Source organism: Haliotis cracherodii, unplaced genomic scaffold, assembly GCF_022045235.1.
Source record: "Haliotis cracherodii isolate W230 unplaced genomic scaffold, xgHalCrac1.p SCAF_56, whole genome shotgun sequence".
Lineage (NCBI taxonomy): Eukaryota > Metazoa > Mollusca > Gastropoda > Lepetellida > Haliotidae > Haliotis > Haliotis cracherodii.
The window spans coordinates 136,380-161,715 of NW_027266315.1; the positions used below are offsets into that span (position 1 = coordinate 136,380).

At 41.0% G+C, this 25,336-nt stretch overlaps 1 protein-coding gene and 1 pseudogene across 1 annotated transcript in view; both read right to left on the reverse strand.

Annotated features, from left to right (window-relative positions):
* Window positions 1-16,513, reverse strand: part of LOC139444574 (galactoside alpha-(1,2)-fucosyltransferase 2-like) — a 32,259-nt gene extending 15,746 nt beyond the window's left edge. Inside the window, exon 1 of the mRNA XM_071225457.1 lies at window positions 16,496-16,513. Within this exon, the coding sequence (XP_071081558.1) occupies window positions 16,496-16,513 (18 nt within the window). The remainder of the gene's footprint in view (window positions 1-16,495) is intronic.
* A 2,297-nt stretch (window positions 16,514-18,810) lies between these two features.
* LOC139444575 (putative nuclease HARBI1) lies at window positions 18,811-20,898 on the reverse strand (annotated as a pseudogene).
* Window positions 20,899-25,336: the final 4,438 nt, after the last annotated feature.

Sequence of the window (25,336 nt, forward strand, 5' to 3'; positions counted from 1 at the left end):
AAGTACATGTCTATGTTGTTAGGCTTCTAATCCTACATAATAATCTGTTGTGATGTTTGTAGGCCCTTTTGATCACCTTAATCAATCTGGACAGATTTTTTAGTCAATATGACTGAAATATTTACACATTTTATAAATTGCCTGAGAGAATCACATTTTACAAATTGACGGTAATATATACATGCTTACAAAGGAAAAGACCTGTGAAAACAATGTCTATCGCGCATTGAAGAATTTCTCAACCAAGACGTAGAGAAACAAGAACGAATCGGTTAAAATGAAGGAAATCAAAATGCAAATACCATAATTGCAACCTACCAAATTTCTGTGTATAAATTTTAGGAGCTTCCTTGTTCGAAGAATGTATCCGTGAATATCCACACAAAGGAACAATATCCCACTCGTCTGCAGCTGTACAAAGAAACTTATTCGATGTCGCGTGTCTCTGTAAAAATCAAATATTTTAAAAGATCTATATCGTTTCGGGATATTATAACCCGTGTTCGTTTCTCAACTGATCACTTGGATTGTTTCAGGTGTTTCACATAGGTGTCAAGTCTCAAGGGTCGGCTGAGAAAGCCCACGTGACAACTATTTTCATAACGTCCACGGTTCCTAAAAAATCCATTGAGTGATAGATAACAATGATCAATCAATCAACGTATTATCAGTTAACCCTTTGAACAAAGTATGTTGTTTTTACATCGGCACTTCACGCCATGACATGAGTGTATTCCCTTTGTTTTAGTAAACCTAGACATGTAAACACTCACTTTTGACATATCCACTGTGCAAGATAACAGTGATTAATCAATCAACATATTTTCTGTTAATCCTTTGATGACTAGGAACGATCCGTTTATTTACAAAAAAAGTAAATCAAGTGATCATTCACCTCTTGCTGGTCTGCCACGTGCATATTACATAAGACACATTTCACCTCACTTCAAACCTGGATTTAGATTGATTAAATTACCCCAGACACAATAAATGCAAAATGGGAACCTTTGTCAGGTAATCTAAGTGGTACTACCACTAATTGTACCTGTAATAAATTCATTAACTGAGCATCAAGTGAATGACGACAAATACACAAGTATAGGGTTATACGAGAAAACGTGGATGACAACAAGGGAGTAGTAATCGTATTATCGACGCAATCCGAAATTGCTTTCACTGCATAGATACTTTTTTTAGTATTAAACTATGACCATCTGGGGTATTTCCAAATGACGACATCCGATGAGCTCCGCCGTTCTTTTTGTCTGTTTGTTTAGGCTGAAGAAATTAATCAACATGCGCCCTTTGTCGAAATCTTTATAGATCACAGTTAACCAATCAGTGTTTATGCAAAAATTCGTAAAACAAATATTGCCTTCAGCCTCCAAGTTTATTCAGCTGTCTTTGCAGACGGTAGCCCAGTCTCTGGTCACGCTCAGTTGCGTTGCGTATCATCCGGGTACTCAAGGGGGAAAAAACAATAACAAAGGCAACAACCAGTCCGGGGAATTGCGTTAGATCAGTGCCCCTTTAAGGCATCTGTGTACAATTGCTGTCGAAGGATGCGATTCACATGCAACATGCGTGTTCAGTGGGGCTACGTGCACGGAGTAGGAACACACATATTTCTATTTCTAGGAAGTTTGAGGCAATAGAATAATGTAAGGCGGGATGTTTTGTAGTCAGGTGGGAAAGGATGATAATCTATTAATTAATTTTGAATGGCCTAAAGTAGCGACTATGGTGTCGTGTAAAAACATCGGACAATCTCATTTTAGCCGAATGCTACAAATTGGTCTTGGAGAATTTTGTTTAGATGAATAATAATGTGATTATTTCTGTAACTGTTACAGCAATACTGCTGATGTGGCTTTAAGCAATATTTACTCTATCACTGACAGTGATATATATTGTTTCCAGGTTCCTCACACTTTAATGTTTTCACTATCCATGAACATTCATGTACACAATTTCTTTTGTTAAATTATGTTTAGCATGTTGAGGGTTTTAATTTAAAGTACATAGAAAACAGCACCAAAGGGAGAGGAGTCTACTCTACTCTACATGGGTCTTTGTGTATGTAAATTACATGATAGCATTTTCAAGCTCAAGTCATACATTTTCTAAATGCTACTTGGAGAAAGAAGAGAACGATAGAAGCATGACCACTGTGCAGGACTACTAATGTGCGCATGCGCCTTGACCTTCTGATATCACGCATGCACACGGACAGCGTCTAAAACACTAGAACACGAGAATGCGACATTTGGACATGATGCAAAATCTGGTGGGGTTACTAAATCTGACTATTGTTTCCTGAATAAAATATTATTGACTTCAGATATACCTCTTATCTTTTGGTGTCATGTGACACCAGATGTTGTTATCAACCAATACTCCTGTAAAGAAATATGAAACATCAATGCTTGAGAATGCTAGTGAATAACCAATTTCGATTTGCCAACAAAACAAATTCCTGACAACGTTGACAATAGCGGTAAGAATATATTCATGGATCAGTGATGACCCAGTTGTTTCCAAAAAGAAGCTGTTGCCTCAGATGAATAGATGAAGTTATGCCAGCTGGGACCACGTCAATACATCATGTATGACTTTGCTGCAGGCTTCAATCCAGGGTTGGAGTACACAAAAACTATTCAGAGACAATCAATTCAATTCATTAATCAGTGTAACTACCAGTGCAAATGAAGAATGTTTATTATAATATGTCATTATTATTTTCCCAAAGATCAAAGATTAAAGCAGTTATCAAGATTTATTTTCCATATCTTTAGAAATACTTAATCGTTACATTGAAACTGCCATCATGATGTATTATGATTATGATTATGATTATGATGATGATTATTATTATTATTATTGATGTACATATGGTTCGCACCATATGAATATATATCAAGTTTCCTTTTGCAAGAACATATGCATGCTGTTGTGTTTTTTCAAGGTAATCTTCGTTCTCTCATTGATAACAATATTAAAAGAACAAGTATTATAAAATATGATACGGGAATATATTACACACGTTATTTACGCATCCGGTTGCTCATAATACAATGCTAGTAAACAATATTTTTGTTCCAGGGAGTGAATACCAATTAGACCAAGCCAGCTCAACATCTCATTCACTTATAAAAGACAACTTCATCATAAACATAGTCATCATCGGAGTATTAACAGTTTTTATGTGTGACGCCACATTCCCCGCTATAGTGCAAGTATCCATGATAGAAAACGTATGATGTCTGGAAACGTAAGATCCGACGATTGTGTTATGAATAATAATAAAGGCATGTTTGATGCTGAACGCTCTGAACGAAAACAGGACAATCCGCCATTGTAGTCCGGCAACACAATGTTTTCGTAGTATTTTTAAAAAATAATCTTTGATAATATTTTGTAGATGATTTTTGCAAGGACTACCGTTTTACGAAACGCGATTTTCCGCGTTTCCGCCGATATTTCACATTATAACAATGTATATCTACAATGAAACCGACAGCTCAGAACAAACCAAATTCAACATTTTTAAGTAGTGATATCATAACTTGTTTGATAGGCATTACTTAGAAGTTGACGGATGACAAGATAGACACAATTTTTATGGATAACAACTTCTTTAATACTGTAAAAAGGCGACGTTTCGGTTTGGATCCTTATACCGTTGTCAAGCAAGACTGAATGAGGGACATAGTGCAGAATATATATAGCAAGTGGATGATTAACAATAGAGGATTAACAGCAACAACAAGGGCATACTTACTTACTTACTTACTTACTTTGGAGATTTAACATGCGCTTTCCGACTGATGCGTATTTCGCACACGGGCCCGGCCAGGCCATTTAATGTGTTTCCGAAAGGGGCGAGGGTGGTCTGTGCAACCCAAGAGGGGGCTTTAGGGGTTGCTTATAAAGAATTTGGGAATTTTGAGATTTGGAATAGATGCCGATGGGGTTGGGGAGGAGAACTAAGGGAGCTGGGTATGGTGGATGATTGTTTGTTTATGTGATTTTGATTTGGTAGGTTATTATGGTTTTAGATGCGTTTTATTAGTTCCGTTTTGATTAAGAATACGCCTAAGGCCTTGAAGTTTTCTAGTTTATTTTGTGGGTTTAGTATTTCTTCTAGAGTGAGAGCCTTGTTTAGATTGAGGGTGGTTTGTAATGCGGTTCGATGTGTTAGGTAGTGTGTGCAGTGGATGAGTGCGTGTTCTGGGGTTTCTGGTTGTTTGCAGTGTGGGCAGTTACCTGTAGTGTGTTTTTTAAATTTTTTTAGGTGGTTATTTAGGTTGGTGTGTCCTGTTTGGAGTTTAGTGATTACTCTGTCGATTTTTTTTGATGGATGGAGAATTTTTGGTTTGGTTAGTGGTTTGCTGAGCACTCTTTTGATTTGGCTATTTGAGTTTAGATATAGGTTATGCCATTTTTTGTGATTTTTTGTTTGTTTACACTTTTAATTTCTGATTTTGAGATGGGTAAGTTTAAGCTTATTTCTGGGATTTTGAGGGATAGTTTAGCTGCTTTATCGGCGTTTTCATTACCGTATATTCCTACGTGGGCGGGTATCCACAAGAAGGTTATTTGTTTGCCTGCCTTAGTTAGGTCGTTGGAGCTTTTAAGTATTTGATTTATTAATTTAGGTCGGTTTTTGGTATTTTTGTTTTGTAGGGCTTGTAGTCCACTTAGGGAGTCAGTAAGTATTAGGATTTTTTGGTGGTTTTTGGATTCTTGATTGTGGAGTGCTGAGGCCATGCCCATTAGTTCTGCCGTGAATATTGATTGGTTATTTGGGAGTCGGAAGGATTGTGTGGTTTTAGTTGGTTGTGTGGTATGGACTCCGAAACCCGTGTGTTTGGAGGTCGGATCTGAGGATCCGTCCGTGTAAATGTGACACCAATTTGGCCAATTTTTGTGTATGTATGCTAGTGTGGTAGTTTTAGCTATGTTTGGGTCGGTTTGTTTATTTATTTGGCTAGCTAGTGTTGTGTCTATTTTGGGTATTTTAAGTTTAGGGGTGAAGATATTTGATTGTTTGCAGTTTTGTTTAAGATTTTTAATTTGGTTTTCATTTAGGTAGTTTGTTATTCTTTGGGATATTGGGGTAAGTAAGGGGTGTTTACGAGCTAGAGCTTGGTTTTTTAGGGCTGATGTTTTGGTTTATTAAGTTTTGGATGAGAGGGTTTGATTGGGACGCGGCCCAGAAATTTAAGCTTAGCTGTTCCCTGCGTAGACTTAGTGGCATTTCTCCTGTTAAGGCCTGAAGTGAGGTGTAGGAGGTGCCATGTTGGGTGCGTGTAATGAGTTTGAGAGCCTGATATTGTATTGAGTCAAGTTTTTTAGATAGAGAGTTGTTTAGGGTGTTGTATATGGCGCAGCCGTAGTCTAGTTTTGATCTAATTAGGGATATGTAGAGAGAGAGGAGAGTATCTTTGGAGGCTCCCCAGTTAGAGCCAGTTAGGCATCTTAGGGTGTTTAGGTCTTTATTGCATTTAGTTGTTAGGTTTTGGATGTGAGCATCCCAGGTGAGATGTTCATCGAAAATAAGTCCTAAGAATTTGGTTTGTTTTTTAAATTTGATTGTTTGATTGTTTAGCTGGAGGATTGGGGAGGCGGGTTTCATGTTTTTATATTTGAATACTATTCCTGTTGTTTTTTCTGAGTTAAGGGAGAAGCCCCATTTGTCAGCCCATTGTTGTATTTTATTAAGAGATTTTTGGAGTAGATTTTTGGCCATTTTCATGCTTTTAGTGCGGATCCAGATGGCTCCATCATCCGCGAATTTTGATGTGTTTACTTTAGGGGATAGACCCTCGAATAGATCGTTTATCATTATATTGAAGAGGGTGGGGCTGAGGATACTGCCCTGTGGAGTGCCATTTTCTAGGGGACATTGGTCCGATAGAGTTTGGTCTATACCCACGGTTATTTTACGATTGTTTAGGAAGTCCTGGATGTAGTTTATTATCTGACCTTTGAGTCCTATTTTTTTAAGTTTTTGTATTAGCCCATCGTGCCATACCATGTCGAAAGCTTTAGAGAAGTCTAAGACGGTGCCTGTGGTATATTGTTTATTTAGTTGTCCTGTCTTAATATCTTGTGCTAGTCGGGCGAGGTTATCTAGGGTTGAGCGGTCAGGAGTGAAACCGCTTAGGGCATACAAGAGTGGGATAACATAGGTAGGTGTGACAACAAAGGGATTATGCTGTCACAACACGATGGACAGAAAACACATAGCTAGAAGCCAATGAGGGCATGAAGCCAATAAACAGGTGATTATTGGTTGATGAGTTCATGGTAGGCGGATGGGATGAAATAGCCTTTATCTCTGTTGATTGATGGCTTGTGGCGGCGAATATGGACTGCTTCTGTTAGTTTTCTTTTGGTGAAGTCATGGAGGTTGTTGGCGAGGATTTGGACGTTGTCCCAGTTGATGATGTGATTGGGACAGTTGATGATATGGTCCGAGATGGCTGATTTGCTGTCGGATTTGATGGTGGAGGTTTTATGCTCTTTGATTCTGGTGTTGATTGGGCGGGATGTTTCACCTACGTAAGATTGCCCACAGTTGCAGTCAATTTTGTAGACTACACATCTAAGCCCCAAGAGGCTAAAGGTGTACATACATATGTTATCCCACTCTTGTATGCCCCTGTTGTTACTGTTAATCCTCTATTGTTAATCATCCACTTGCTATATATATTCTTCACTGTGTCCCTCATTCAGTCTTGCTTGACAACGGTATAAGGACCTATACCGAAACGTCGCCTTTTTACAGTATTAAAGAAGTTGTTATCCATAAAAATTGTGTCTATATAGTGATATCATAGTTTTCATCCTCTGTGCAATCCACTCTGTTGGCATATGAGCACGAGCATGTTACAAAACACATCGCGGCCTCCCCGTAAAACGAATCTAAGCTCAAACACTTTCAATACAGAAGTTACCGCCAATGCAATCGCCCCCGACAGCTAATCCTCTCTGTGCATTTGACCATAAAGTCTACTCACATACCAAGCACCGCGCCAGGAAAAGTACCAGACGCCTCAACCGCCCACCCGTCAATATCATTGCAAGGACAGTATGTACTCCGCTAACAGTGTGGAGTACTAATTAAACATTCCAGTAATGTTACCCGCCACTATATCAGTTTTTTGTAACTTGCTGATACTATTTTGCACATACAAAACAATTATAGAGCAATACATAGCAATTATCCTCCTTTACCAACATCTACAAAGAAACACAGTGCTTAACTTAAAACACTTCAATTTGCACATATATAATAATTATACACAAATACATAATAATTAGGAAAGTTACATATTAGGTTAGGTGTCTACTCACGTCGATAGTGTCTGGATCTCAAACAATCTGCCAGAAACATAGTCCTTGCAATGGAAATGGAGCCTATCTGTAACACTGGAGCCTCTCCGTTGTTCTGTAACTGGTCTCCCTGACTGGAGTCTTTCTGTAGTAATGTAGCCGGGTGCTTGTACTTGAGTCTTTCTGTAGTAATGTAGCCGGCCGCTTGTACCTTTTCAGGTATCTAGCAGTAGAGCCTTCCTGTAACAGTGGAGTCGATCTCAAGTCATGGAGCCTGTCTGTATTAGGAGTTATGTCCTCAATCTATGAAGACACGCCCTACTCCACCAGTAGCTTTCAACACACTAGATGCTAAACATTTGACGGCCAACACCCTCACAGACTACAAAGCTCAATACGCGGGTTTGTTATCTTGTCGGTCTGTAGTTCAGATGTCGATGTGGGTGTTCAGATGTGGGTGTATGTGTTCAGATGTCGGTGTGTGCATTCAGATGTGGGTGTGGGTGTTAAGATGTGGGTGTGTATGTCCAGATGTCAGTATGTGCGTCAGATGTGGGTGTGTATGTTCAGATGTGGGTGTGTGAGTTCACATTTTGATGTGTGTTCAGATGTCAATGTGTATTTTCAGAGGTCGGTGTGTACGTTCAGATGTTAATCTATATGATCAGAGGTCGGTGTGTGTGTGTATGTGTGTGTTTTCAGATGTCTGTGTGCGTGTTCAGATGTTGGTACATGTATGTCTGTTCAGATGTCAATGTGTATGTTCAGAGGTCGGTGTGTGTTCAGAGGTCGGTGTGTGTTCAGATGTCAATGCGTGTGTTCAGATGTCAATGCGTGTGTTCAGATGTCGGTGTGCATATTGAGATGTTTGTTTGTTTGTTTTTTAACGCCGCACTCAGCAATATTCCAGCCATATGACGGCGGTTTGTAAATAATCTAGTCTACACCAGGCCATCCAGTGATTGACAATGTGAGCACTGATCCACGCAATTAGGATCGATGACATGCATCAACCAAGTCAGAGAGCATGTCCACCCGATCCCGTTAGTCGCCTCTTACGACAAGCATGCTTTGCTGAAGACCTATTCTATCCAGGATATTCACGGGCCGTATGTTGAGATGTTAATCTTGTGTTTGTGTTCATATGTCTGTGTGTACGTGAGTGTGTGTGTCTGCGTGCGTGCGTGCGTGTTCAGAGGTCGGTGTGTATGTTGAGATGTCAGTGTGTGTTCAGATGTCAAAGTGTGTCTTCAGATGTTGATGCGTATGTTCAGATGTCAGTGTGTGTTCAGATGTCAATGTGTGTCTTCAGATGTTGATGCGTATGTTCAGATGTCAGTGTGTGTGTTCAGATGACAATGTGTGTGTATGTTCAGATGTTGATGTGTATGTTCACATATCAGTGTGTGTTCAGATGTCAATGTGTGTGTGTGTGTGTGTGTGCGTGTGCGTGCGTGCGTGCGTGTGTATGTGTGTGTGCGCGCGTGGTGTCAGTGCGTGGTGTGAGTGAGTGTGTGTGCACTTTCATTCAGTCGGGGTTATGTCTCCTGGGCAGTGCTGGTGCTGGATATATAATTAGTGTGCGATTCAATTGTTGTGGTATTGATTCAATTGTTGGTGCCTGTGTTTCGTTGACTGGATGCAACTATTCATGTACCGTGCTGTTGTTGTTGTGTGTCCTACTGTTTTTCTCGGTGGACAACGTCGACACACACTGGCTCAAGCTGGCGCAGGGATATAATTTCCTCTCCATCTGAGCCACTTTAGAATAATACAAAAGCACGTATTAGTTCGTCTCTTGTTCTTACACAGCACAAGTAGGTTATTGTTATTACTAATCAAACAAATAGGCCTCCAGTTTATGTGAATTGTGAGACAAAGAGATGTACATTAGGACGGTACACAGGGAACGACTCGTTTCAATAACAATACCCTGTCGAGCTGGAGTTATTGAACATTGAGTAGCCAACTCGAGTGATATTAAATTGATGTACATCTACTCAATAAAGAGAGTATCTATGACCACATGTAGTACAACCCCACCCCCCCCACCCCCCCTCCCTCCCACTCTCTCGTCAAGGCAGAACGTTAAAGCAACGTTACGTTATTCACCATCGTCAGTTTGGGGCTTAAAGTGTAATGGTATGGGTGGCATCACAACACATGGCTTGCGGTATCGCTCAAGGTCATGTTCGGTCCATTGTTGAAATGCAAGGACCTAGCAGCAGTATAATACCTACTAACATATTGCACGTGTTGTAACATACCTTTTTGAGGCAGCATAAGATTGCTGTACTGCAATGATCGGCTGCGTCGCCATATATGTCCCCCATAGAACATGTCTGGGATGAGATGGATGGACGGCTACGACAGGATCAGAAACACCCATAATGCTAGCTCAGTAGGCCCAACCTTTGATTGACATTTGGAACCACATCCCCTGGGCTTTTTTCAATGGTCCGGTGTTTTCAAAGCGCCGCTGCTGCCTCGTCTGTATCAACGCAATTGGTAGTAACACCCGATATGGACATTGTCAATTGTGGTGGCACATCACCCCTAGTTTATGGATCGTCGCTCTGTCTCCTATTAATAGGTTTTGGTTTTGTCAATGAATTTGTTTCGGTAAAATATCAATCAGATGAATGACCAAACATTATGTTGTCAAAAAAATGTTTACACCACTTAGTATATATATCCCATCAACGAAGAAAACTTGTAGAGAGAGGTACATGTACGGATTCGGCTTGTCGTTGGGCTCTAGTTTGAGGACATCCCACATCATCATGTTATTCTGAACGTTTTAAGCAGGAAATTGCGACCTTCATTTAAAATATGGAATATGATCAAGCCTAAAATTCGACAAATATGTCATTTGGCTCACATTACACGAACGCACGAAAAGATAAAAAAGAAGAAGTAATACGTATACATGATGCAGAACATGCAAGCTCACTTATTTCTTGGGCAGATTTAAAACTAACAGATCGTAGCGCTGAGGCTGATAAAAGACATGTACTAGTAACATCTAGGGGCATCTATATAGAAATGCGTCGTCACTTCATCGTGTTTCAGAAATCGGACAGTTTCAATGGAAATTGCAATTGTTTGGAAGGCCTCCACAAAATCTCAAAAATGTGTAACGTATGTCCCCAAACAATAATAAATACGTCTATTGGAGGAAACATATATTGAACCAAATCGATATTATATTTATTCGTTATCTTGATGAGCCATGGACAGCCAATTGTCGGTATTCATTTCTTGGAAACCTTTACCCTTGGGATATACCCACAGCTCCGTTTAGGAGGCGACTATAAGTGGATAGTTGGTATTAGTGACCACTGTCTATCAAATATGATACTATAGTTGAAACTGTCTGTCATACACGACACGATAGTTACCACTGTCTGTCAAACACGACACTATAGTTACCACTGTATGCCATACACGACACGATAGTTACCACTGTCTGTCACACACGACACTATAGTTACCATTGTCTGTCACACATGCCACTATAGTTACCACTGTCTGTCATACACGAAACGATAGTTACCACTGTCTTTCATACACGACACTATAGTTACCACTGTCTTTCATACACGACACTATAGTTACCACTGTATGTCATACACGACACGATAGTTACCACTGTCTGTCACACAGGGCACTATAGTTACCACTGTCTGTCACACATGCCACTATAGTTACCACTGTCTGTCATACACGAAACGATAGTTACCACTGTCTGTCACACACAACACTATATTTACCACTGTCTGTCATACACGACACTATAGATACCACTGTCTGTCATACACGACACTATAGTTACCACTGTCTTTCATACACGACACTATAGTTACCACTGTCTGTCACACCCGACACTATAGTTGCCACTGTCTGCCACACACGGCACTATAGTTACCACTGTCTGTCACACATGCCACTATAGTTACCACTGTCTGTCATACACGAAACGATAGTTACCACTGTCTGTCAAACACAACACTATAGTTACCACTGTCTGTCATACACGACACGATAGTTACCACTGTCTGTCATACACGAAACGATAGTTATCACTGTCTGTCATACACGACACTATAGGTAACACTGTCTGTCACACACGACACTATAGTTACCACTGTCTGTCATACACGACACTATAGATACCACTGTCTGTCATACAAGACACGATAGTTACCACTGCCTGTCACACATGCCATTATAGTTACCACTGTCTGTCATACACGACACGATAGTTACCACTGTCTGTCATACAAGACACGATAGTTACCACTGTCTGTCATACACGACACTATAGTTACCACTGTCTGTCGCACACGACACTATAGTTACCACTGTCTGTCATACATGCCACTATAGTTACCACTGTCTATCATACACGACACTATAGTTACCACTGTCTGTCACACACGACACGATAGTTACCACGGTCTGTCATACACGACACTATAGTTACCACTGTCTATCACACACGACACGATAGTTACCACTGTCTGTAACACACGACACGATAGTTACCACTGTCTGTCACACAAGACACGATAGTTACCACTGTCTGTCATACACGACACGATAGTTACCACTGTTTGTCATACACGACACGATAGTTACCACTGTCTGTTACACACGACACTATAGTTACCTCTGTCTGTCACACACGACACTATAGTTACCTCTGAGTGTCATACACGACACGATAGTAACCACTGTCTGTCATACACAACCCGATAGTTACCACTGTCTGTCACACATGACGCTATAGTTACCACTGTCTTTCATACATGACATGACAGTTCTCACTGTCTGCCATACACGACACGATAGTTACCACTGTCTGTCACAGATGCAACTATAGTTACCACTGTCTGTTACACCGACACTATAGTTACCATTGTCTGTCATACACGAAACGATAGTTACCACTGTCTGTCCTACAAGACACGATAGTTACCATTGTCTGTCAAACATGCCACTATAGTTACCACTGTCTGTCATACACGAAACGATAGTTACCACTGTCTGTCATACACGACACTATAGTTACCACTGTCTTTCATACACGACACTATAGTTACCACTGTCTGTCACACCCGACACTATAGTTACCACTGTCTGTCACACACGGCACTATAGTTACCACTGTCTGTCACACATGCCACTGTAGTTACCACTGTCTGTCATACACGAAACGATAGTTACCACTGTCTGTCATACACGACACTATAGTTACCACTGTCTTTCATACACGACACTATAGTTACCACTGTCTGTCACACCCGACACTATAGTTACCACTGTCTGCCACACACGGCACTATAGTTACCACTGTCTGTCACACATGCCACTATAGTTACCACTGTCTGTCATACACGAAACGATAGTTACCACTGTCTGTCACACTCAACACTATAGTTACCACTGTCTGTCATACACGACACGATAGTTACCACTGTCTGTCATACACGAAACGATAGTTACCACTGTCTGTCATACACGACACGATACTTACCACTGTCTGTCACACACGACACGATAGTTACCACTGTCTGTCACACACGACACGATAGTTACCACTGTCTGTCATACACGACACTATAGTTACCATTGTCTGTCATACACGAATCTATAGTTACCACTGTCTGTCATACACGACACTATAGTTACCACTGTCTGTCTTACACAACACGATAGTTACCACTGTCTGTCATACATGCCACTATAGTTACCACTGTCTGTCATACATGCCACTATAGTTACCACTGTCTGTCATACACGACACGATAGTTACCACTGTCTGTTACACACGACACTATATTTACCATTGTCTGTCATACATGCCACTATAGTTACCACTGTCTGTCATACATGCCCCTATAGTTACCACTGTCTGTCACACATGACCCTATAGTTACCACTGTCTGTCATACATGCCACTATAGTTACCACTGTCTGTCATACACGACACGATAGTTACCACTGTCTGTCATACACGACGCTATGGTTACCATTGTCTGTCTTACACGACACGATAGTTACCATTGTCTGTCATACACTGTACGTTAGTTTGCACTGTCTGTCATACACGGCACAATAGTAACCATTGTCCGTCATACACGTCACTATAGTTACCATTGTCTGTCATACACTGTAAGTTAGTTTCCACTCTCTGTCATACACGGCACAATAGTAACCATTGTCTGTCATACACGACACTATAGTTACCATTGCCTGCCATACACTGTACGTTAGTTTGCACTGTCTGTCATACACGGCACAATAGTAACCATTGTCTGTCATACACGACACTATAGTTACCATTGTCTGTCATACACGACACTATAGTAACCATTGTCTGTCTTTCACGACACTTTAGTTACCATTAATGGTCTTTAGTCGCAGGGCACGCATCTGGTACTGGGAACGTGCCCTATCCCCATCTGAGCATAGTCACGCCGGTTGATGGTCGATAGTTGCAGCAAATGTTGCTCCACATGGGCAGAGAGCACCTTGTAACCACTATAGTAGCAGTTGATTTCACCTCATCCATATAACCGAATCCTGTTAGAAGTTGGACAGTATGACATCAATTTAACAAAGAAATACGGTACAGGAACAAACACCCAGCTGGAGATTATTACATTTGTTACAGCAGTTCTGATTGTAACTACATTGTCTTCTGAAATGTGATCAACTATCATCGGCCCAAAGAAAATCTTAAGATTCATTAAGTTTAGATTTTAAAGATGTTCTAACATGTGTGTGGTCAAGGGGATGTTAGTTATAATATATTAAAAAAATCTTTAAAAATTGGCAATATTACCCATTTCATTCATATTCCGCTTTGAAATGTGATTGACTATCATCAGCCAAAAGGAAATGCTGTAGATTGTACAGGCGTTATTCCACTTGTGGTCAAGGAGATATATATGTGTAATAATATAGTTACATTTATCAAATCATGTTCTGAAGGTTTATTGATTTAGAGGTGTTATGCCATTTTTAGATTTGTGTAAAACATAGTGCATATTTTCTTTAACATAAAAATCAACACCATTTGCCTCAAAAAGGAAATTGAAGAGTTATCTTCCCTTTTATTTTAAAGGCATTATAGCATTCTTGGCTAGGTGGTATGCATAATAAAATGTTAGATATATTTGATAAATAGCAATATTGTCCTATAGCACTGACACTTTGCGTCCTAGTTTGGACTATAAACATATATGTCATACAAACTATGTCATCAGTCAAATGATCTCACTGGACCAGATAATCTAGTGATTGAGATCATCCAGGGGGTTAACGCTGCTTTGAATAGTATTCCAGTCATATCACAGCAGGGCAGCTTAATGTGGGAGGAAAGCCCGAAGTGTTTACTACTTTGGTGACACCCGAGAACACGGGTATGATGTTACAGCACTGATCACCGCGAACAGGGATTCGAACCCACGGCCACAGGTTTCTGGTGTGTTCAAGTGACACAACTCTGCACAGCGAATTATAGTCTGGTCATTCTGTTATTTAACCTCAAGAAAATTGCAACAGAATATTTTACGACTGTTTCCTTTTAATTGAATGTATTTGAGTTTGTATTAAAAAGTCTACCAAAATCAACCTTCGGGAAAATGGTTAATTCCCGCATCAAAAAAGATAAAAACCAACGAGGAGAATATGGCATCTACGGGTCGCTGTACATCAAGAAGAGCTCGCAAAGGGAGATAATTCGTAGTGATCCTGCTAGTGCCTTGGAAAATATTCAGAAAAAACAACGATAACGGAGCCGTATTATTTTATGGTAAGTTGACAAATACACATTTATGTAAAATTGTAATTAATAATGATGAAAATAATAGCAGTTGGCTTCAAATATACTTCTAACATGCCCATCAACCATAAATTGTATAGCGTCGTCTGCTATGTAACTACGGCCGCACCAGCAGAGAACATGTGTGTTAAACACGACCGATAACCATATTCCTTTCCAACATTGTTACAATTATTAGAAACATAATTATGTGAAAAATTATATCGAAAAGTGGACCCTCCTTGTTAAAATAAAAAATGTATGGAAGCCCATGAGTGACATGATGTTGACATGATGTATAATCATTTGCGTAATGCGTACGTAATTTGCAATTCATTAAATTCATTACGTTTTACAACCAATATTGACAATATTGATATCGGAACAAGTTACCTATTTTTAAAACACCCGATATTGATATTTCTCGTCTTGTGTGCATTTGTTTTACTGTTTAAAGGCACAAAATTAACACTTTTAACCGGCTTGTAATTTTTTTTTTGTCTGAGAAATTGGTGAAAAACGGAACCAGGAAAATTCAGCAAATGCAGATGTAATTACTTGAAATATATAGCAATTTAAACAACTTTACTCTCTTTTGGCACGATGCTGTAAGACATTTTTCTTCTTTCAGAATTACGGCTACCATTCTGGAACGGCATGATCTCAGACAACAGCGCCAGTGGATTCTGTCTCCGTTTCTTGACTTGAAACTAAATTTGTAGCAGGAGTAGACCAAATACTGTCCCCAAAGATTGTTTGGAGTACAGCGAGGCACTTGTGTGTTTATTCGCCGAAGGCCCGGGTTTGATTCCCCATATGGGTGCAATGCGTGAAGCCCATTTCTGGTGTCCCTCGGGGCAATCTCATTAAAATCAAATCTTTGTAATTGCTACCGCCAAACAAAGATCTGAGGACATCCCATTAGGGATGTCCTCAGATCTTTGTTTAGCGGTAGCGAGAACTAAGATCTGATTTTAATGAGATTGCTCTCGGGGGCACGGGTGGCCCAATCGTCTAAGGCGCCGCGATTCGCTGTGCAGAGTTGCGTCCCTTGGGCACCCCAGAAACCTATGATTGTGGGTTCGAATCCCGGTTCGCCCCGATTACGTTTCTAGGTTTGTCAGCACCATACCCGTGCTCGTGGGTTTCATCGAAGACCTGCATCACTTCGGGCTTTCCTTCCACATTAAGCTGACACACCGTGATATAACTGGAATAATGTCAAAAGCATCGTCAAACCCAACTCACTCACTCAGGTGTCCCCCGCCTTGATATAACTGGAATATTGCTAAAAGCGGCGTAAAACCATATTCACTCACTCACCACTTGAGCGTTTGCCATATTGCTATGCTATGCAAAATTCTATGATTATCTTGTAGATTCGCTCACTAAAATGAATTAATCTATAGTCAGTATAGCCTGTGTTCACTCAGCGTATCAGCGACAGTAATAGATAAACGGCTGAGTTTCGCCGGGGCCCCTTTCACCAGAATAGACTACAGTCGGCTAACTACCCATGCGTTACCAAGTTCCAGTTCTTTATGTTATTAACATATTTATTTCCATAAAGTGGAGGGATTGGCAAACAAGCAAATTTTGCTTATCTGAATGCCTCTCCCAAACATGATACACATACAAATTACAAGAATGTATTAAAGTGATATGAGAAATAGCATACATGATATAATTGACATTAAAGATGATTATTGTTCTGTAAGTGTTTTATTACTGGATTATCTTTCAAAACTACAGCTACGTTATATCATTTACATCTAGCACAACAACATCACAGTATCATATATACTTGCCGTAAAAGGCGACTGTGCTTGTCGTTAAAGGCGACTACTAACGGGATCGGGTGGTCAGACTCGCTGACTTGGTTGATGCATGTCATCGATCCCAATTGCGTGGATCGCTGCTCATGATGTCAGTCACTGGATTGTCTGGTCCAGACTCGATTATTTACTGGCCGCCGTCATACAGCTGCAATATTGCTGAGTGCGGCATTATACCATAACAAAAAAATTAACTTCTGAAATATGCAACCAATATACTTTCTTAAACGAATGAGCGTTCAACTATCAGTAGTTGTGAATAAGCATCGGAGTTTATAAAAGTTGGGATTTATACGACAATAGTTTGGTAATAATTTTCTTTCAAATCTAAAACAAGTATACTGGAACATATGATATTCATTTCCCCTTGTACGCGAGTAACAATTCGGGCAGAGTCTTAATCAAAGGAACATTCTGCCACGACCCATTTCTACGGACAAAATAGTATTACTTGTACGAAATTGTAAAACTTGTTTTGAAGGACACTTGACCTATCAAAATCATCCATTGTCTTTGGAATTATATAAACGTCAAAACTTGCATCCAAATAACATAAAATAGCAAATATTTCAGTCGGAGGCTTGGAGGCTAGCTCATTGTTACCTCAGACTGTCACTGGCTACAATTATTAATGGCTATGTATGACTGTCCCCCCCCCCCCCCCCCCCCCCACACACACACACACACAACACACAACACACACACAATTAGGTGATTTCTTCCACAATTAGTACATTAAGTTCTTAAAATGATATATGAAGTGTGATTATCTTACATTTGAATATTATATGTATGACTTCATTCCAATATTTGAAAATCTATGGCAACATTTAACTTCTCGGCCACTCTTCATATATGTCCTCAGTTTGACCTTGAACTATTATAATGAATTAAATTGCCCCTGTGATATTTTTTATAAAGTAAATAAAAGTTGTATACCCAGATTGTTCTTTAATTTAGTTATATTAGAAAGAAAACTATAATAAATTTGAGTCTCTTCCTTCCTACAAATATCCAAGAATACGAAAATACGAATTATATGGGCCTATATCTTGTGACCTTCAGAAAGGTCATTCCCATGAGTTGATTTTGGTAGACTTCTTTTCCCTGAAAGCTGACATGCTACCAAATAACATAAAGTATTAATTAATTCTGTTGCAATTTTCTTGAGGTTGGCCATTTATTTCGACCAAAATTACCAGACTAATACTCGGATGCGTCCATATTACGATTAATGTGGAAAAGTAGGAAACTTATAATACCAGCACTTTTATCGACGGCTGGGCGGTGCATAGATCTTTTGGATTTGGTGACTTTAGATACTGATGGAAAGACAATCAACTCGAGTTGCATTTCATACAATTTGGTTACACTGTGTGAAGAAATAAAGACGTTGTAACACTTTTGATACAATGTATACGTTTTTGAAACAGCGACGTCATCACAGTGTGGCACTGAGCGGTATGCAGACTGACTGACGTCCAGACACAATGAGGGTTAACGCCACACTCAGCAATAAAATCTGTCTGTCATAAAATGTTTCTTACAAGAAGATAAATGTATTTTCATATACCGGGTAAGTAAACTGGGAAAATGCATTGCAATTGAACCCTTGAGCATTTTTAATGATCCTTGAGATTCACAAATTATATATAATATTTAACAATTATAGTAACAATATTAAATTCATTAACCAGTTGTAATAAATTGTTTGAGAATTATTTTTGAAGAAAGGTAAACCTTATCAACTGATTCTTATACTCTTATTTGTTACGATTGCGTGTTCACGAATGTAGGAGAATATTACCGATTGTAGGATGTCTGTGAGCCAGGATTTGGTCTCAGGTACGGCGTAAGCAGCCAGTTTCTGCAGGGGTAGCCACTATCTCCAAGTAGGTGACATCCGGTTGGCACGATGTGTCGTTAAAATAAAATATGAAGCCCGCTTTCGGTGAGTATTCTCGAGTCGTGTGTCGAGCCTGGCCACTTCGCAACAAGGTCAATTATCATATTGTTTGGATCGAATACAAGCTATGTGTTTATACTGTGGTACTGTTTACGATTTACATATGAGGGTTCGTCGACAGATGGTGCAATAATCTGCACATGCGATCCATCAATCACTCCAACAACGCCAGGGAAGTGAGCGATGTTGTAAAACGCCGCTTGATTCCGACGAATGCAACCCTGTGTTGTCGGAAAGTGAATGAACTGGGATGCTATCTCGTCGTCAGACAAAGCTGACACTGTCTGCTCTATCGCCCGACTGACTGACGATTGGGAAAGACCCAAGTCATCCCCGTTGCATAATTGCATTTTGCCTGTAGCGAAATAACGTAGCGTTGCTACAACCTTTTCAGTTCCTGCCATGGCATGAGAACGAGAGGTGCTAGGACATATTTTATCAGCAATTAACCCAGTCACATATTCAATACCACTTTTGTTTAACCTGTATCTTCTGATTAGTTCTTTGTCAGAATATATTTGCAGTACATCTCGTCTAGCGGTGGTTTGTACAATACCTATGGCAGCCACATTGGATGTCTTAAGAAAATTCTTAAGGACTTAAGTAAGCTCATGAGGTATCTTAAACTTAATCAAAGAACTAAGCACTGAGAAGCTCTGTGAATATGACTTAAGAAATTTCTTAAAACTTAAGTTGGTTGTTAGGGAAACTAAGATTTCTTTGTGGATTTAAGAATTCTTAAGGCTTAAGAAAATTCTAAGAAGCTTTGTGAATACCGCCCCAGGCACCATGAGGGATAAGCATCGATCAACGCAAATAAGATACGGTGACGTGCCGTTTAATAAATCACCGAGCCTGACCACCCATCCTTTTTGTCTCCTGTGATGACAAGCATACGGTGACACAGAAATCACAGGCAAAATGTAAAGGTTAAGGCATAAACACTCACGTTGTCAGTTTCATCTCAGGAAATTCATCATTTCTCAGAAATTTCAACCTTCTAACACATGATGCAGACGACCATTTTGAGCATGTTGTTAAGGGGGGACAACTCTTACTGTTCCTTAGACCAGCAAATAATATTGTTAATGAATTCACAGCTTCGGGTAACAAGTTCGATTCTCCATTAGGTAAGTGGTTTTAAAAATCTAATTTATATGTTTGGTTAGTATTTTGTAGCTTTTCTAAACATTAAAATTATATCCAATTTTTTAATTTAGCTTCCAGGTTTTTAAAATGTATCTTCCAAGATGTATATTTTACAGTTCAACTTCGTGTCAGCAGTCCCACTTATGTCATAAGGCATAATTAGCTGCATTTATAATTGTCACCGGATGGGGGATTTTTTTCTAGAAAGACTCACGAAGTCCCTGTTATACTGAATAAAAACCCCACAACATGTGCCTCTTATTGTAGGAATATAATAATGTTCCCTTTTTTTGCAGACGGTGTCTTGCGTCCAGTAAGAACTCGGCGTGGCAGGCCTGAAAAGCAGACACCTGGACAACATCGTCACATTACATCATCTGTGTCCTGGTGCCCTGTGAAGGGCGTTACGCTAACAGCTCAGCATTGGCAGCAAAGATTAGGACGGGCTAGGCAGCACCAAGGAAGGGCTCTCTGGCAATGTAGTTACACCATGTTAAAGACGAATCAAGGTATTGGCGACGTAGCGGCGATCGGTGTGCAGGGCAACAACTCTAGACCATGATCCCTTAGGGAGCTGTTGTGTCATGGTATGGGGCGGTATCACACATGACAGGCGAACTGAATATTGCGAAGGAACATTTGACTGGCCAGCGAAGTGTTGAAATTTTGCGTGGTTTCGTAGCTATTTTGCCCTCTCTCCAGATGGATTCCGTCTCGGCGGATAATACAGCATGGTTATTTTCTTGCTTCGATAATTTATATTTTACAGTAGCCATCTTGTAGAACAAGACTGTTTGTCCCAACTTAGCTGTTACTTTTAACATGTTACATGTAACGAGTATCCATGGTTACTTACCTACAGTCGTTCAGACTTTTGTGTGAAAGGGACCTGTTCCGTGTCTTTACCATTGATACTGACAACCTTCATATCAACATTATGGCGAATCAGGTTGCGTTTAAGCACACATTTATTCACTTAAACTAGTATTGTCAGACCCGAATAGTTTCGCTAATTACTGATGTAGAAATATGTTTTGCGCAAATGCGCGAATTCATCTAGGTTTTCTAATACCTTAACATAACATACCGATATCTCGGCAGAGAGGTGATCGAACCGCGATCCTGATTGTATCGACGGTGTGCCCAAATCAGATTTTGATATCAGCAGTTATGTTATCGCAGCTGTGACAAAAGCACCTGTTGAAAGCATAGCTGGACTCTTCAAAACAATTAAGGTTGTTGAAATGACAGGAGAGAAATATGGTTCCGAGAATTCCAGAACGATTTGTTAAAGAATAATCATTACCATCTCCCCGTGGCAAGGAGGGTTAATTAACTATCAAAGTTAAGGTTCCACCCTTGCCGAACCAGGCTGGAATTCTGGAGTTACATATTGGCTGGACTAACGAGTCTATGTATAGTCCAATCAAAATCGCAACGAACGCCATGGATTTCAACGTGCAGATTTCGGTCGACTGCAGGATTTTAAATGCATGTGTACCGGCAACTGGACGTCGACAGATATCTTGCAATTTTTTTCATGTTTTTAGGCAAGGTGCTCAATTGATTTGATTCACTTCGCGGGCCTGGAAATTCCAGCCTAGTTCGGCAAGGGTGGAAACTGGACTTTTATAGTCAGTTAACTCCCTTGTCTCGGTAAGATGAATCATTACCAACTGGCCCCTGTGTGGTATTGTCACTTCTGGTGACTTGACTGACGATCAGCTTGGAAGTATGCTATGTTTCTTGTTGTGTTTCGTTGATGTACAGGGCGCAAGGCAATCCTCAATCTCAGCCGTACCAAAGACTTATGATACCAGAATCATTTTGAACATTTTTTATAGTGTTTGCAAAGAGTATCTTTGACAAAGATGACACTACTACATTTATGCTTTCTACATCAAAGCAATATGTGTTTCTGCACCATTCACAGACAAGCGACGGACAGACTCGCTGTAATGGGTCTTGTGCCTCGGTAAAACAGTCAATTAAACAATTCTAATGCTTTCAGTATAGGTCCAATTCACTCCCCTCAACTGGTCTCAGATCACTCCTCTCTACTGTACCCAAAACACTCACTCCAGGCTCAGATCACTCCTCTCTACTGGACCCAAAACACTCACTCCAGGCTCAGATCACTCACCTTCACTGGACCCAAAACACTCACTCCAGGCTCAGATCACTCCCCTCCACTTGACCCAAAACACTCACTCCAGGCTCAGATCACTCACCTCCACTGGACCCAAAACACTCACTCCATGCTCAGATCACTCACCTCCACTGGACCCAAAACACTCACTCCAGGCTCAGATTACTCCCCTCCACTTGACCCAAAACACTCACTCCAGGCTCAGATCACTCACCTCCACTGGACCCAAAACACTCACTCCAGGCTCAGATCACTCACCTCCACTGGACCCAAAACACTCACTCCAGGCTCAGATCACTCCCCTCCACTTGACCCAAAACACTCACTCCAGGCTCAGATCACTCACCTCCACTGGACCCAAAACACTCACTCCAGGCTCAGATTACTCACCTCCACTGTACCCAAAACACTCACCCCAGGCTCAGATCACTCCCCTCCACTGTACCCAAAACACTCACTCCAGGCTCAGATCACTCACCTCCACTGGACCCAAAACACTCACTCCAGGCTCAGATCACTCACCTCCACTGGACCCAAAACACTCACTCCAGGCTCAGATCACTCACCTTCACTGGACCCAAAACACTCACCCCAGGCTCAGATCACTCCCCTCCACTGGACCCAAAACACTCACTCCAGGCTCAGATCACTCACCTCCACTGGACCCAAAACACTCACTCCATGCTCAGATCACTCACCTCCACTGGACCAAAAACACTCACTCCAGGCTCAGATCACTCCCCTCCACTGGACCCAAAACACTCACTCCATGCTCAGATCTCTCCTCTCCACTGGACCCAAAACACTCACTCCAGGCTCAAATCTCTCCTCTCCACTGGACCCAAAACACTCACTCCAGGCTCAGATCACTCCTCCTTACTGGACCCAAAACACTCACTCCAGGCTCAGATCACTCACCTCCACTGTACTCAAAACACTCACTCCAGGCTCAGATCACTCCTCTCTACTAGACCCAAAACACTCACTCCAGGCTCAGATCACTCCTCTCTACTAGACCCAAAACACTCACTCCATGCTCAGATCTCTCCTCTCCACTGTACCCAAAACACTCACTCCATGCTCAGATCTCTACCCTCCACTGGACCCAAAACACTCACTCCAGGCTCAGATCTCTCCTCTCCACTGTACCCAAAACACTCACTCCATGCTCAGATCTCTCCTCTCCACTGGACCCAAAACACTCACTCCAGGCTCAAATCTCTCCTCTCCACTGGACCCAAAACACTCACTCCAGGCTCAGATCACTCCTCCTTACTGGACCCAAAACACTCACTCCAGGCTCAGATCACACACCTCCACTGTACTCAAAACACTCACTCCAGGCTCAGATCACTCCTCTCTACTAGACCCAAAACACTCACTCCAGGCTCAGATCACTCCCTCTTTGGCTCAGATCAACCACCTATATATGTTCTGTGTTCTACTTCCCCTGATCAGTTTTGGCAAACAGTTCCAAAGGTTTCAGATGTTCATGTGACCTTCTTCGTACTTAGTGAATCGTCCCATTGTTAATATGTGTGTGCAGAAGGTAGGCTTGGATGACGTAATCTATATAAACATTACTGTTAAGTTAACGTGTGACATCAGTCGCCCGTTACAATTCTGTAAAGATGTTTTTCTTAGGTCAGGTCTCTCAAAAGTCATCTTGATACCACTTTACAAAGCAGACACAATTTATGGATAATAATTTCTTTAATTTCTGTAAAATATACTCTTTAAATAAAGTAGAGGATCAAGTATAAATACCAAGTATTAGAACAAAGATAAACATTGACGGCAAACATCCTATGCAAGAACTTTTATGTCTGTAAACCAACCGTGACCTAGAGATTGCACGTGTCGCACGTTAAGGCGCCACATGTGCGTAGGTGTCATTCCTGATATTCACACTTCCAAGGAAGGTCGATTAAACTCTGTGGATCTTTATTGCTGTCTATCTCATAGATTCTGCTTATCATACGGTTGTGATTTACTTGATTTGATTCATTTGTGTATTACCTGGCGCTGCGGCGTCTGCTGACAGCGTGCAGTGGCCAACACTTTTAGTGATTTACAGCATGTGAGTAGCAGACAATGGAACAGGTACCAGCAAACATGCTGACGATCGAACCCGTTCAGGGCGTCCAAGGTCAACGACAAGAGTACAGGATCGACTGATCCGAAACCAGGCTCCACACAATCGAGCTCAAACGACGAATCAAATTGCTGCAAACTTTCATCAAGCTACTGGAGCACGAGTTACGGGTCAGGTATCGTCTCCATGCAGCTCATCGCCATGCTCGACGGCCTCGTGGTGTGCCGCCCCTTTTATATCGTCGACTGCTAACAGACGCTAATGGTGTACACAACGTTCAAACTTGGGTAACCGTCGTTGGTCACGTGTCATGGTCACGAAGTCCCGATTCATATTGAACTTCCCTGATAGGCGTGTGGTCGTATCTGGTGACGTCGACATGAACGTCGAGCCAATGTCAGCCTGATACCTCGGGTTTGGCGGTGGAATTGTTACATATAAGTATGCCTGATTATCTCCAACTCGAGATACAAATACACAGCGCTATCTCGAGATAATGGGTTTCGATTGAATTATTTTTTTTACCGATCTTGTACAAGCCGAGGCCTATGTTCGGTTGTTGTTTTACGCCGCAGTCTGTAGAAGTCTGGCAATATGACAGCGGTCTGTAAATAATCCAATCAGGAAAACACTGACTCATATTAAACAGTTTTTATTTCACATCGACCATGGCCTGAAGAAAACACACAATGTGTGTGTGTGTGTGTGTGTTCGTGAATATGTGTTCGTGTGTGTGTGTGTGTGTGTGTGTGTGTGTGTGTGTGTGTGTGTGTGTGTGTGTGTGTGTGTGTGTGTGTGTGTGTGTGTGTGTGTTCGTGAATATGTGTTCGTGTATGTGTGTATGTGTGTGTGTATGTGTGGAGGGGGAACTGTAAACCAAGTGAGGCTGTTGAAATGGTATTCACAACTCCATGTCATTCAGTTCAGGTAAAAAGGTGAAAGAGAGCTTACTAGTGTAGCGTATTGCTCT